This window comes from Macaca mulatta, chromosome 9 (genome assembly GCF_049350105.2).
Source record: "Macaca mulatta isolate MMU2019108-1 chromosome 9, T2T-MMU8v2.0, whole genome shotgun sequence".
In the NCBI taxonomy this organism is placed as follows: Eukaryota; Metazoa; Chordata; class Mammalia; order Primates; family Cercopithecidae; genus Macaca; species Macaca mulatta.
In genome coordinates, this window is record NC_133414.1 from 60,714,047 (window position 1) to 60,727,761 (window position 13,715).

Genomic DNA, 13,715 nt, shown 5'->3' on the forward strand with positions numbered 1-13,715 from the left:
TGGTGCCCTGTTACCTGGCTCATTTTTCATGCCGCGCGATACAGGGCTTCTTAGGTGACCACTCCTGTTTCTCCAAGGGCTAGGAGCCCCCTGAGGTATGCCCCTGGGTGGAATAGCACAGGCATTGTGAAGTGGGATGTGAAGCCCCCTGAGGGGCAGCAGCCTTGTGCTTTCAGCTCTCTTGTCTGTGTGCTCAAGGTGGGATGCCTTTCTTTACTCCCCTGCCCCCTAGCCATCTGGACCTCTGCAGCTAGTTTCTGTCTTGGGAGGTCCCCTGAGTCTTCCACCATGGCCCCAGCTCTGCTCCAGGGCCAGAGCCTGAGTGCGCACCCAGCGCAGGTGCTGTGCTGGGGCGAGGTGTGGGCAAGTGTGGCCGTTCTACAGGAGGGCTGAGCCAAGGCCATGGGAAGCGTCTGTTCGCCATATTTCAGGTGCCCATGCCTCACCCTGGGCCCTTGCCCAGCTCCCTTCCAGTCCCTCCTTCCCTGCTGTTCACCCCTCTCCTCTGGCTCATCCACAGACCTGAAGGCTCCTTTAGGGCAAATCCCTCCAGAAAGCCTTTCCCAACCACAGGGCACCCAGGCCAGGCCCGGCTGGAGCTCCTGGGCTGTGCTTCAGGAGGCAGCAACGCAGTGCGTCTGGGCCCAGCAGTGTCACACTGCTTCTTCACCTGTTCCCCTCACGGCGTCCTGATGTGTGGCTGGCCCCTCGCTGTCCCTGAGCAGTAACCTGCAGGGGTTTGTTCAGGGAGCAGTGGTCACCAGAGCGCCCAGTTTCTGACCACAGCCACTAGAAACGTCACTCAGGCCCAACCAGCTCCACCTAAAGTCAGGTATAAACATTGCCCACACCTGATGCTTTAAATGCCTGGGGCTCAGTCCTCCCAGGAAATGCCAACTTCCTACCAGCAAGGCAGGCCCGCAGGGTGAGGCAGGCAGGGCGGCTCCCACACTGTGGCCAGCTACCCATTGTCTCCAGGTGGCTACCAGGGGCTCGTCCACCAGGAGGCGGGCACCTGCTCAGGGCCCTCAGCAGCATCAAGGTCTGGATGCTGGAGCTCAGGAGGGTCTGGGGAGAGTGGCGTCTGTCTTTGCTCAGCCACGGACATGGCGAGCCAGCTGTCTGGGTGATGGGATTTTTCCCTGGGGTTGAGATGCTGCCCTCCCCTCTATTCAAGGAGAGAGAAGAGAATACGAGGTGACTTTGAGTCCTCATAGCAACCCAATGAAGTAGAAAATTGGCCCTATTCTCCATATTCAGAGGAGTAACTGAGGCTTGGAGAAATTGGGTGGGAACAGCAGTACATTCTGATGACCCTGTTGGGTTCTCTCGCCACAGCCATGGAATTCTGCTGATTTTTACCTGGAGAGAAAATGCCCCCAGGCTATTGAAGGAGCAGAGGAGACTGAAATGGGTTTCCCATGATGAAAGGAAGCTTGTCTGTCTCAACCACTAATCCTGGCGAAGACTTAGGCTCCTGCCGAGTCCCCAGTAGGGACAGGAGGTCACGAATGCCTGAGCCACATCTGCCACCTGTTGGCCAAGTAGGATCTGCAAATGCCATTCTTATCTCGAAATGAATTGGCGTGATTATTCAGTTCTGTTCTCCAATCTCTATGTAACCAGCACTGGGCATCTCATCTGTAAAACACCTGACTTAACTGTCAGGCACACTGAGTGAATGAGGCTGACCTGTCGGGGGGTCTCTAGTATCCCCACCACTACCCACTTCTCTCAATTGAGCTACATTTGCTGAACCTGGTCCCAAACTGACAGATTCCCATTGTACTTGTTACTGTAATTACATCATTTAATATGAAGTAGACTCATGAATTACATGAATTATGAACATGAAAAGTAGGGAATTGATTCATCGAAACCCTGGAATGCTTTAGAAAGACTCAGTAGAGGCACATTGCTAAATGTATGGTTGAATGAAACATGCAATAGCGAGAAATGGGAAGAATCTGGGGTTCTGCTCTCAGAATACTTCAACAGTGTCATAAAACTTGTGTTTGACTTTAAAGAAATACTGGAAATTGTGAATGTCTCATACCAAAAAAAAACAAAGAGTTGGCTTATGTTAAAAGAATAACAAATGAATGTACATGTTCTTTAAAGTTAAAATACAATTTTAAGGGTATGTGTGTGTGAGAAACAGAAATAGAGAGAAAAGGAAGGTTCCTGGTCAACTGGCTTTTGAGTGATGGACCAGGAATGCATCTTACTCCTGAAGGAATTTCGGAATGGAACCCATATATCCATGTTTCCCTGGTCTGTGGGTAAAAATGGACTCTCTCCCTCTCCTTTGGATGCAGAACCCCAGGCCCCTGCAGAGCCCTCCCAGTATCCTAAGTAATTATCTCACGAGTGTCTTGAGTTCCCAGCTAAGCAGCCGTGACATTGCCACACAGTGCTGCTGCCTCTCTTTACTCCTGCCTCCACCAAGAACCCCCACCTGTGCCAGGATTGCTGTCCTTTTCTACCAGCCACATTGCTACTACTTCTGTCTCCCAAAGCAAGCCCTGCAACACTTGAGCACAGGGGTCTCACAACGTGTTGCAGTCTGTGAAGAAGTGGGGTAGGGTAGGACAGGGTCATGAAAAGCCCAGCAGGGACCAGATACTCTGAGGGCCTATCGCCCATGGTGAGAGGTTTTTATTCTAAGGAAGATAGGAAAGGATTTGAGAGCTTTACATTAACTCACATGAATTGACTTCCATTTTGATAGCGGAAGGGGAGAGAGCTTTTGAAAGATGGGAACTCCTGAGCATGTCTGTACACTGCTGAGCATGACCCAAACGACAGGGAGAGAGTTGCAGGCAGGTTCATAGGAATGCACAGCGGTCTTTGAGAGGTCCTGAAAAATGCCAAACATGCTTACCTTACATAGCATACCCCATAAGCTTTTGTGCAGGGGACGTTTTTATTCCCATAAAGCTGCTCAAGCAGAACACAGCAGTTTCCAAGCGAAGGCTCCGGAGCCCGCCTGCCCAGATGCAGATCCTGCCCCGTGTGACAAGCTGGCTTGATGACCCCACTCCAAGACAGCTAAATCTCTATGCTATCTGGGCACTGAGTCTTAACCCGATGGTTTCATAAATCCCAAGCCCCTGCACTCACCCCACAGCTGGTTAAAAAGTTCACCAGGTTAGGAAACCAGCAGCAGCTGACCCAAAATTCCTGGTAGAGAATTTCTGTTTTTCTATAATTATTTCCTCTTTCCCTTCTTTCAGTGAGCTTTTGATAAATGTCTGTCCACTGTGGTAAAAGGAGACAAGGGGCAGGGTCTGGGCCCAGTTCACAGGGGACTGAGTAGTAGTCTGGGCCCACTTCTCTAGGCCCAGGTCTAGTGGTGGCCGAGGCCATGCAGATGGGGAGCCTCGGGGTCAGCACGTGGGTTCATTGGTTCAGCTGCACACTGGAGGCGGGTGGGGGGTGGGCCTCAGGTTCTAGAATCTCTCTTCCTTGTGATACATCAAATCGAAGTAAACACAGCATTTAGTTCACATCCAACTCTTCTGGGTATGTTTGCCTAGAGACACATTCAAACAGACATGAGGGACAGATGTTTGACTTGACGAACCTGTACGCCAGGGTGCGGAGCTGACCCTGATGCCAGGCAGGATGATGGCGGTAGCCAGCACCCACCGAGTGCTGGCCAGCCCCTGCCCTGCACGCACACGCCAAATCCTCCCAGCAACACTGCCAGGTGACATTAGGCTTCCCACAGGACAGATGACAGAGCACAGCCCGAGTTGAGGCACTTGCAGGGAGTGAGGCAGCCAGTGAGGTCATGATGCTATGTGGGTATTTGGCACCGGAACCCATGCTCACATCACTATATCACCACAGCGCTGCATGCAGTGTCCTTATGCCACACTTTGAGGGCCATGAATGTTGCATTTTCAGAGGACAGAAATGGTGTAAAGGATAGGTTCTAGTCATTAGCTTACCCAGCCCACCATTTATGGAACACCTACTTGCCAGGCATTACCTCCAGTAGGACAGGCTCTTCCATCCAGGGGATCCCAGTGTGAGGCATCAAGAGAAGATGAGAACACAGGATGCTGTCAAGTAACAGTAAGAGGCATGGCTCAGCCAGATTGACACTTGTCCAAGGTGATCTAAATTCTCCATCTTGACTAAGCTCACCTGGACCTGCAGGACCCAGTAGACCCCAACCTTTCCAGGACCTTGTCTCATAAAAACACATGTGCCTGGCCGGGCATGGTGGCTCACTCCTGTAATCCCAGAACTTTGGGAGGCCGAGGTGGACAGATCACAAGGTCAGGAGCTCGAGACCAGCCTAATACAGTGAAACCCCGTCTCTACTAAAAATACAAAAAAATTAGCCAGGCGTGGTGGCGGGCACCAGTAGTCCCCGCTACTCGGGAGGCTGAGGCAGGAGAATGGTGTGAACCTTGGAGGTGGAGCTTGCAGTGAGCAGAGATTGTGCCACTGTACTCCAGCCTGGGCGACAGAGCAAGACTCCATATCAAAATAAATAAAATAAAATAAAATAAAATAAAATAAAATAAATGCCTTTGGTTTCTCCCTTTGAACTCTTCTGATCCCTCAGTCTACCCCTCACTTCTCTCAAGACACTGTCATGATTTCTTTACATTTCCAGCCAAGTTTTCAAGTCCTTTTCACTACCTGCTTCTCCACTCACTAGAACTAGGCCCCACTTGCACTTCTCTAGGTAACTCTAAAGTTTTACATGTGGTATATCCAACAGGAATCTTTCCACTATCTTCCTCTGTCCACAAAATGATACTAACAAAAATAGTGCAAGGGCCATATGAGCAAATGACACAGATCTCACAAGAAAAGAAACTACGATAGCAGAGATCTACAGGTAGGTGAGGGAGCAAACCAATCGTTCCCTTCCTCCCACTCCTGGAGCGGTAAGTTGGAGTTGATGCCATACCTGACATGCATTGTCATGGACACTTCAAACTGAGATGTACAAATTGCAAAACACACTACATGTATTTTCCTTGCACCATCTCTTGTGTGCCACCCAATCACTGGGCTCACAGCCTTTCCCCAGCTTCAAACGCTAAGCTTGGCGACTTCACCTATGCCATGGCAATACATCTAAATGAGTCCCTTTCTTCCCTTCTCTCAGCTGGGTATCTTCAGCATCAGTCACCAATCTCCACACCTCCAGCCTAACTGCACTTGCTTCTCTTGGCAGTGACCATCCTAAAACAAGCGTTGGGTCATAATACTGCTTTTCCTCCTCACAAACTACCATGGGTTCCTATCACCTACAAAATAAAGGCAATTCCTGATATTTTCAGGTCTGATCCTCAGCTTGTTTCAATTCCAAATTCCAACGTGTCAGTCTTCTCTCCCTTCTCCCTGTACCCACACCCATGCCAGGCCGTTCCTCACTGCTTGCCTATGCACTCACTTAAATCTGCTTGCCTTTCCTTCAGCCTGGAATACCCTTCTCCAAACCTTATGCCAAGGCTCAAAACACAGTTTCTTTGTTAAACTCCTCATTTCCTCTAATCAATCCCTGTAGGCAGGTCCTTGGTCTTCCATATACACCATTTCAAGACTCTGTCATCCATTTTCTATTTCCTACTCCCAGCTTCCGGCACACGTCTATATCACCTATATGCTTCCATTAATAGATGAAATTAAGTAAAGTACATGTTAGAAACCTAAAATTTACACAGCATATTTGAAGTATCTTTTGGTTTCAAATGAAGTCCAAAGAAATACTGGTATACAACCTGTAACAGCTAAAAATAATTTTCTTAAACCACAAAATCATCACAAATCAATCTTCACTTAGATCAATAGACCTTTTTGGGAACAATAATAAAAAAGAAAAAAAAAAGTACCTAAATTAACAAGGATGAATTATTCCACTTTACAACTGGTGAAAATGAAAAAAAGTAAAAAGTTTATTCTCAACATTCTGATACTTGCTTCTGCTACCCAGTTTCTCCTGGGAGGCCTCTCTATGACGGTGATGAAACAGCTCAGCAGCCACGCAGCTGATTCAGCAGCAGCGGGCAGCTAAAAGACCAGCCCCTTCCTCCCCGCTCCTCAGAGAAGGGCAGTGTGAGTTCGGGTGAGGGCAGAGACAGCACGGTACAAGGGTCATTTGGAGCAGGAACTGTGCAAGATGGAGTGGCGTCATCACAGCGGCTGGGAAGGTATGCAGCAGGAACCCTGTATTCCCACACAGCAGCACACCCAATGTAGGCAAAGAGCAAATAAGCATGGCAAGAGTTTGAAACATTCAAAGCTAAAATCTCTTGTTTTGAAACGGACCCCAATTTTAAGTACTTATTTTTGCCAAGTGGTCATGATGGCTATTCTCTCATATGTCTACCAAGAACTAGGTTAAGGGCATTGAAGCAAAGTTCCTTTGTTAGATAGTTTGTCCAGAAATTTCAAACACAAGAAATCCAAGACCAGATCAACCAGATAACCAAAGTGAAAGTTTAGGCTCTTTACAATCTGTATAAAATCCAAATCTAAGAAACCGGCCCTAGCAAGACCCCTTTTCTCTCAATCCACAGGCAATCCTAAAATTGCCAAGAAACACTTTACCACAGATTTTGTTTTCAATGAAAAAACTCTTAATTTCATAATTTTCATACCACTTTTTTATTTAAAATATTGTAACCAATTGACATACTAGATAACGTTGTTTACATTCCAGTGGTGCATGTTTAATGACTAGGGCATGAATGATGAAAAATCACAATAATGATCTCAGCATTCCCTAAAAAGTGCCCCATTTTGTTTTGTCTAGAGGAAAGGAGAGGGAACGGAACACAGGGAAGGAGAGGAATGGAGGAGGAATGACATCGCAGAGGAAGAAAAGCAAATGTCAGTTATCATACTCAGGTTTCCAGGTGTGACACCCTGCTGGCCAGGATAAACTGTAATGAGAAAGTAGATGTCACAGTCCAGGGAGACACGTAATTCAGTCTAACTTCATTATTCAGCTAAAAGATTAACAGCTTCTCAAAAATATACCAAATATTGGGCCTACAAAAGTAATTTATTTCTTCGTAAAATTTTACTAAGATTTACTCCTTTTGTAAAATGTAAAGAATGGACTGATATCACGAGCAGGTTCTACTTACAAAACAGTAATAATGTCAACGAGCACATCTAACACAATTTTCCAAGATATACAGTGAAAGATTTTACATGTGTCTCTTACTGATGTAAGGTATATACTTTACACACTTACTGGTATTGTTTCAACATTGGCTAAAAAGTATTTAACACACATTTATAATTCACTCAGTAAAGATCTAACAGGGCAACAGCTTACTTGGGAAAGCATAGAAAATTAGTGTGAGGTAGTTCAATAAAAGCCTAGTTTAATTTGTAAGTCATTATGAGAATAGAACATTGTGCAAAATTAATCCACAGGTAATATTTCTCAAAAGTTTCAGTAACGAAGAGAATCTAAACTAGAAATGGCCAAAAAGTGTTACTCTTACTAGACTCTCCTTAAGAGCACTTAACGAAGAGCAGTCAGTTTGAAATTAATTAGGATTTCTGTTTTCCTTATGAGTTTTCTAATTGTACCCCAAACTATACATTTCTGCTTCAATGCCCTTTACCTCTTCATCTTTCTTGCTATTAAGGAAAAATTAGTTTCCTTTGATTCCGGAAAAACCTAAGAGAGATCAGTAGAAACACAATGCACACAAAAAATGCAACAGGATATGGAGAGGCAACATTTAAGAGGGCTGCTAATGACAGAATGGTGGTGTTTGGTTTACCTACTGGTAAGAAGAGTTTACTGGTGTCATGGGGCTTCATGCATCCACTCTATAGCTAATGTGTAACTAATGAACAACACTCACAAACTACAATAATATTTTTGAAAATATACTATGTTTTAACCTCAAAATGTTGTGCAGGCTAGTGCCTAGGCAAACACTGAATAGTTAAGTCTTCATATGTGTAGCAGATACTGGCCAATAGTGTAAACCATCTTATCTGTAACCAAGGAAAGAGCTTCACTTTCCTGCTGCTGATTTCACTATCAGACACTGATGTCCTCTTCCCTCCATCTTTCAGACAGCACAGCAGGATTAGCATAGAACAGAACACTGACAAGGCTGGCAGAAAGAGTGCTTCTTTGCACACTGTCAAGCTTCTCTGGATTGTTAAGGGGGTTGTGTGTAGGCTTCTCATTTAACAGGCTGGTGTTTCTCTTAGGAACACCTGGTATGAACACACTGTGCCTTTACCAACTTGGAAGAGTGCACGTCAGGAACAACCAGCAGCCAAAGGTGCATGACACACTGAAAACTGTTCAGCAAGCAGTATGACAGAGCTGAGATGCTCTATTTGCATATAGTATAACTAAGTGATCCCAACAATGGTTTTACAAATGGCCAGTATATATTAGAGGGAAGAGAATAGTAACCAGGAAGACACAGGTAAAGAATTGGCATCTCTTTCTTAATCTGTAAAGATAATAAAAATCTTGGTCAAAATAACTTTCTCATAGTAAGACAGTGAATATATTAAGTATATAAAATTGAAAAATCAAAATTATAGAACAAGAAAGGTGGTTTCACACAAGTACTACCTGACAGAAATGTTATTTGTAACTTCTCTTGGGAAAAAAAATGTTTAAGATGCTTAAAGGATTCCAAAATAAAAAGAACCAATACCTATTTAGCTTAACAAATTTAAGAGCAAAATTGTATTTAGATGTAGTAATTTAAAACCTAGGGCACACAACATTTAACAAAGAGACCTTGTTTTTAGGATATAATTTGTTAAATATTTTAGTTTACACTAAGTAATTCGAGTTTGTTTTCTTTGAATTGAACTCAATGTTATGGTTGGCAAGTGGCAGCTGGCGTTTACAACAAATGATACAGTCAGACACCTGGTTTTCCTTACTTAACCAAAATCTGTATCAATAAAGATGGCTTATCAGCAATCAAGCATAAAATAAGAGAACCTTCTGAAAGCATGTCTGCTGTGAAAGTGCAACAGTGACATAATCTACGTTACAGAAAATACAGCTAATTGTCAAATTAATATAAACACACTCATTCTCAAATTTCTGCTAAAACTGTGAATCCAGTATTTCCTGTCTACAATTCAAGAGGTGTTATAGTCTTAAAACTCTAATTTGTCTAATCAAATTAATGCACCTTGTTGTATTAGAAAAGGGACTGATAAAAAGGCTGGGAAGCTGGAAATCATGACTCTAAGCCATCAAAAACAAACCTGCTATTTCAAAGTATATAAAAAGGCTAACGTATTTTAATCTTAAATATTGCACATTAACAATGATGTAAAATATCTCATTCAAAAGGAATTTTGCACTAAATATATGAATAAAATGCCAAGCAAATTTTCAGACACTGCATGTTAAGCCACACCTGTTCTTCCCATTGGTCACGAATTCCAAGGGGCTTTCTGCCTAGAACCTTGCTGCTTATGTGAGTATGCATTTCCTAGTTCATTACATGAAATCCCTCTTGTTCCAGAGATCATTTAAAAGGTGCCTGGGTCTATTACAGACACCGTATTTCAGAAATAACGAGACTTCAAAGACATTTTACTTGGGAAAAGTTCAGTTATAGAGAAATAATTCTGCAGATAGAAAATGTAAACAGTTAACATACACTTGTCAGGAGCAGCACCATTCTTACACTACTCGACATCCACATTGCATGTTATGTTGAAAATCAGGTATAAAAAAATAAAAGACTCAGACTAAATAACCACCATTTATGCCTGCTCTGCTCAATGTGAAGAAACAGTCCTTAGAAAATGACATCCTATATATGGCTGTGTGCTACTATTTTCAGATGAACGGTATATTGCTCATTTGATACATCACCTACACAAATCTAGGTAGGCTTTGGAACCTCCCAATAGCTAGTATAAATATGATTATGCTACAAGTAGAATCAAATGGCCAGAAACACCAGAACAACTGGTGTTCAACTGATAGACACTCCAAGTAATAGGAAACCGGAAAGGTCCAAGGGCCCGAAGCTGCAGGAAAGGGAAAGACTAGACTCTAGAACATTGCTGGGACCTACAGCCTGAGTAGATTAACTCAGTGTATACAAAAACAGGCTCATAGCTAGTAGAAGTGAACCATCTGTTTATTTGCATTGAAATGTATTATTCATGAAGTATCCTCTTGACTTTATGTGATCATAAACTTTGAGCATGCCACAAATTTGCAGAATACACCATGTTCTTTTTACTTATTTCTGTTGGGTAGGGTGGGGACATAAGGTGGTGGTAGATGCCCAGCATCTTCAAAGACATGCTCTGAGTTATTCTGCCACTTAGATGACGGGGCTTTTGCCAAAATTAAGTAGGATTGCCTACCAATTCTTGTAACTAAATTAGGATTGGCAAGTAGCAAATATTGGAGGTCTCCTAACACGTTCATCATTTACAGTAGTTATTCCTGAATATAACTGGCTACAAGTTATTTTCCCTCACTCCTCTGGGGTTATTTCATTGATAAGCACATAACCCTGAAGGATAGTATCATGAACAAAACATCTGAAATAAATTCTAATAAAAAAAACTATAAAAATCTTAAATAATTCATGATATAGGCAAGTCACCACATAATAGTTGCTTTGATAAACAAAATCTTACAAATTCAGTTAAAAAAATCAGCAGCATAAGATAAAGCAAATATGCAAAAAATTTAAAACATGATAAAATAATTAGGTTTACATTATACAGTTAATTACAGCAAAAAATACAATACAGTTTTGTTGCTGTTTTGAAACACAACTTAGGTTTTAAATTACATCACTTGAAATTAAAAAAAATAAACTACTTTACTACAAAATGAATTCTACATTTTTTGAAAAATCACTCAAAAATAAGACCACTGAATTGTTTTCAAAGTAGTTCTATCAATGACTAACCGACTCCCCGTCCCTCCCACCCCCCCACGGCCCAAGTAGTCATCTACAGCAGCCCAGAGGCCCAGCTGATGCTTCTAGACTGCTGTCTGTATCCGAGGCCAAAGTCGGATCTGTTGACATTGAAGACACATCATTGACAGACGACGATGACGATGGATGCTGAGAGCCATTGATCACTGCTGCACCTGTGCTATGAGAAACAAAACAGCAAATCAGTTGCAGACAGCTGCAGATCGAGCTACTTGCACTGCACTGCCTGCCTCTAGTGGTAATTTTTTCTCTTGGGTTTAGAAGGCTCACTAAAAATAATCGCAAATGATATCCAATACACTAAAAAACACTCTTCATTGACAGCTATGAGGTGAGAATTCTGAAAATGTCTAGAATCGTGGAGTCCTATCCTTTCAATGAATGTGTTTTCCAGTTTAAGACAAGAATTTACATCTGAGCCACATTTAGAAATGGTCCTGCAGCAAGATCCACAAATGGGCTTCAGGGTACGTGTGAATACTGCTGATAATACATGCAAAACTGTCTGTAATGCCTTTTTTTGGACAGAAGATCTTAAAGGACTGTATAACTACAAAAGTTAAAAGCTACTTCCCTACAAAAAAGTCTTTATAGCTTTGCACTAAAAAGGAAAAATTCAAATGATTCAAATTTGAAACAAGATGTACTTCTGGCACATCTTGTTTTAAAGCAAGCGCCAAGGAATAAAATAATTTTAACAGGAAGAAACCTTAATTCAACTGCCCCAGTTTATACAAGGTTATGGGACATGACAGTGTCACTCAAATGGCCTAGTTAAGTAAACTTGGGTCTTCTTATTTCTACGCTAATACTTGATAAGTAGAAATATGGATTTATTAAATAGATAAAGTAGGAGCAAACAGTTTCTTTTGCCGAAAGTATTACCTAATAAGGACTTCCTGAATTTTAAAAAGTAACACGAATACCTGAGCTCGAGACAGAAATCCTCTCAAGGGGATTGGTTTAGGAAGGGGACAGGAATGACTTACACTGGGGTATAGAGAAAAAAGGTAACTCATGCACTAGGCTAAGTACTTTTAAACCACATGAACACTAAATAAGGGTCATTCCAAATTTGAATAACGCAAGTTACTTAAAAGTTCTCAAGAATACATTTATGAAATAAAATCAATGGTCTTCAAATGGAACACTGAGCAGAATTTCTGAGGGTGAGGTTCAGGCACCCAACGATGCTGAAACCAAATATGGCTGAAAACCACTGCTCCTGAACCCAGCATCTGTATTTGAGATCATCTCTCCATTCTGTCCAGATAAGCAATAAAACACTTCAATATGAAAGGTCCTCTGCGAGCTTTTCTTCAAATGCAAAAAGAAAACAGGCAGTGTAGTGGGAATAGGAAAATCTTTAGGGAGGGGACTGGGAGACAGAAAGGAATGGAACCACAAGAGACAAAGCAGGTGATGGGAGTTGAAACAGAAGAGAAAAGCAGGATGAGTATTTCAGGCCTGAGAGATGAGAGGTAAAATAGGTGATAATCTCCTAGACCCAAGAAAGGTCCATTAGCTTCTCAGTCAGAGTGAAACTGAGATAGTATATTCTTTTTAGTTCAGTCAATACTTGGAATGAGCCTTTTCTGACTGAACAGTATGATACATCTGTGTAACATACATAGTACACAATGGCTAGTTTCTAAGACTTGTACTGAAACATTCAAACCATAAAAGGGATCCAACATATATAATTTTTATATATGCCTCTAGTTCAGGGTCTATTATTTTATCCAAATGTTTTAATCTGATAAAAATTAACTTTTAAATGCATTAACTTTTTAATCTAAAAATCAAGTACCTAAGGAAAAAAAACCACACACTTGTTTTTTCTTTAAAGCAATACAGTAAATTCTCAAATATCTGAATGGTAATAATATAGAAAATCATTAGTCTCAGGTGGGTCATTCCTCTCTCAAGTGAGTCTCTACACACTCAAGGCAGGCAAACTTACTTTACTATTAGCCAAACCAAAATAAATATAAGAAGGCACTCAAAGGGGGAAAAGAATAAAATTCATTTTAAAAATCAAGTGGAAATGGTACTATGGTTATCTGATATTTTGATTTACCAAGCACTACTCCTTTTGTTACAGTACATAATCAAGAGCGGAATATTTTCATAACAGCTTAATTTGCTAATACTCATCTTTGCAAGCTATAACTGAGAATCCAGAAGATGTCTAGAAACCTCAATTTCTATCTTTTCCACTGACTTATTTTGTGATCATAAGCAAGTGTTGGACTAAGATTCAAATTATTCACTTACAAATTAAGAACAAATACAACTGCTCTAACTCATGAGATTATTACATTTACTCAAACATCTGGCACTCCAGCTGTGCCACTCAATTGGATAGTATGCTAAAGTATAAAACTGTCCCACATAATGAACTTTCCAAATCCCACCTGAGCCTCTATCATGAACAATTCAGTTATACTACTACTATGTAGCAATACAAAGCTAATTAATTACATGAAGCATTTAAAATAGAGCTTTAAATTTGTTAGAAGTAAATTGTAGAGAAAAGTCCATTTCCAAAATAGGTAAAAGCTGTCAAAACCCATTCATATTTTGAACAGGATCTACACTATAATCTGGAAGACTGCATTCTTGATCAAAGATTTAAAATATACAACTCTAAAATATATAAGCAAAAATGTCAAAGCAATCCACAAAAAATGGCTTAAACAATTATGTTTATAGTAGACAATGTCACTATAGTTTTAAAAAACCTTACCCATATACAACATG

The 13,715-nt window shown here is 41.6% G+C and overlaps 1 protein-coding gene across 15 annotated transcripts in view; it reads right to left on the reverse strand.

The window, feature by feature from the left end:
• Nucleotides 1-6,612: 6,612 nt before the first annotated feature.
• The window catches only part of MAPK8 (mitogen-activated protein kinase 8), a 135,173-nt gene continuing 128,070 nt past the window's right edge, over nucleotides 6,613-13,715 (reverse strand). For 8 of the 15 annotated variants that reach the window (XM_015146981.3, XM_015146980.3, XM_028826347.2 and 5 more), the window contains one exon: nucleotides 6,613-11,107. In XM_015146981.3, the coding sequence (XP_015002467.1) occupies nucleotides 10,962-11,107 (146 nt within the window). In that variant the 3' untranslated portion in view covers nucleotides 6,613-10,961. Of the gene's footprint in view, nucleotides 11,113-13,715 lie in introns of all 15 variants that reach the window. The other 7 variants (XM_028826352.2, XM_028826349.2, XM_028826350.2 and 4 more) reach the window with 1 other exon arrangement.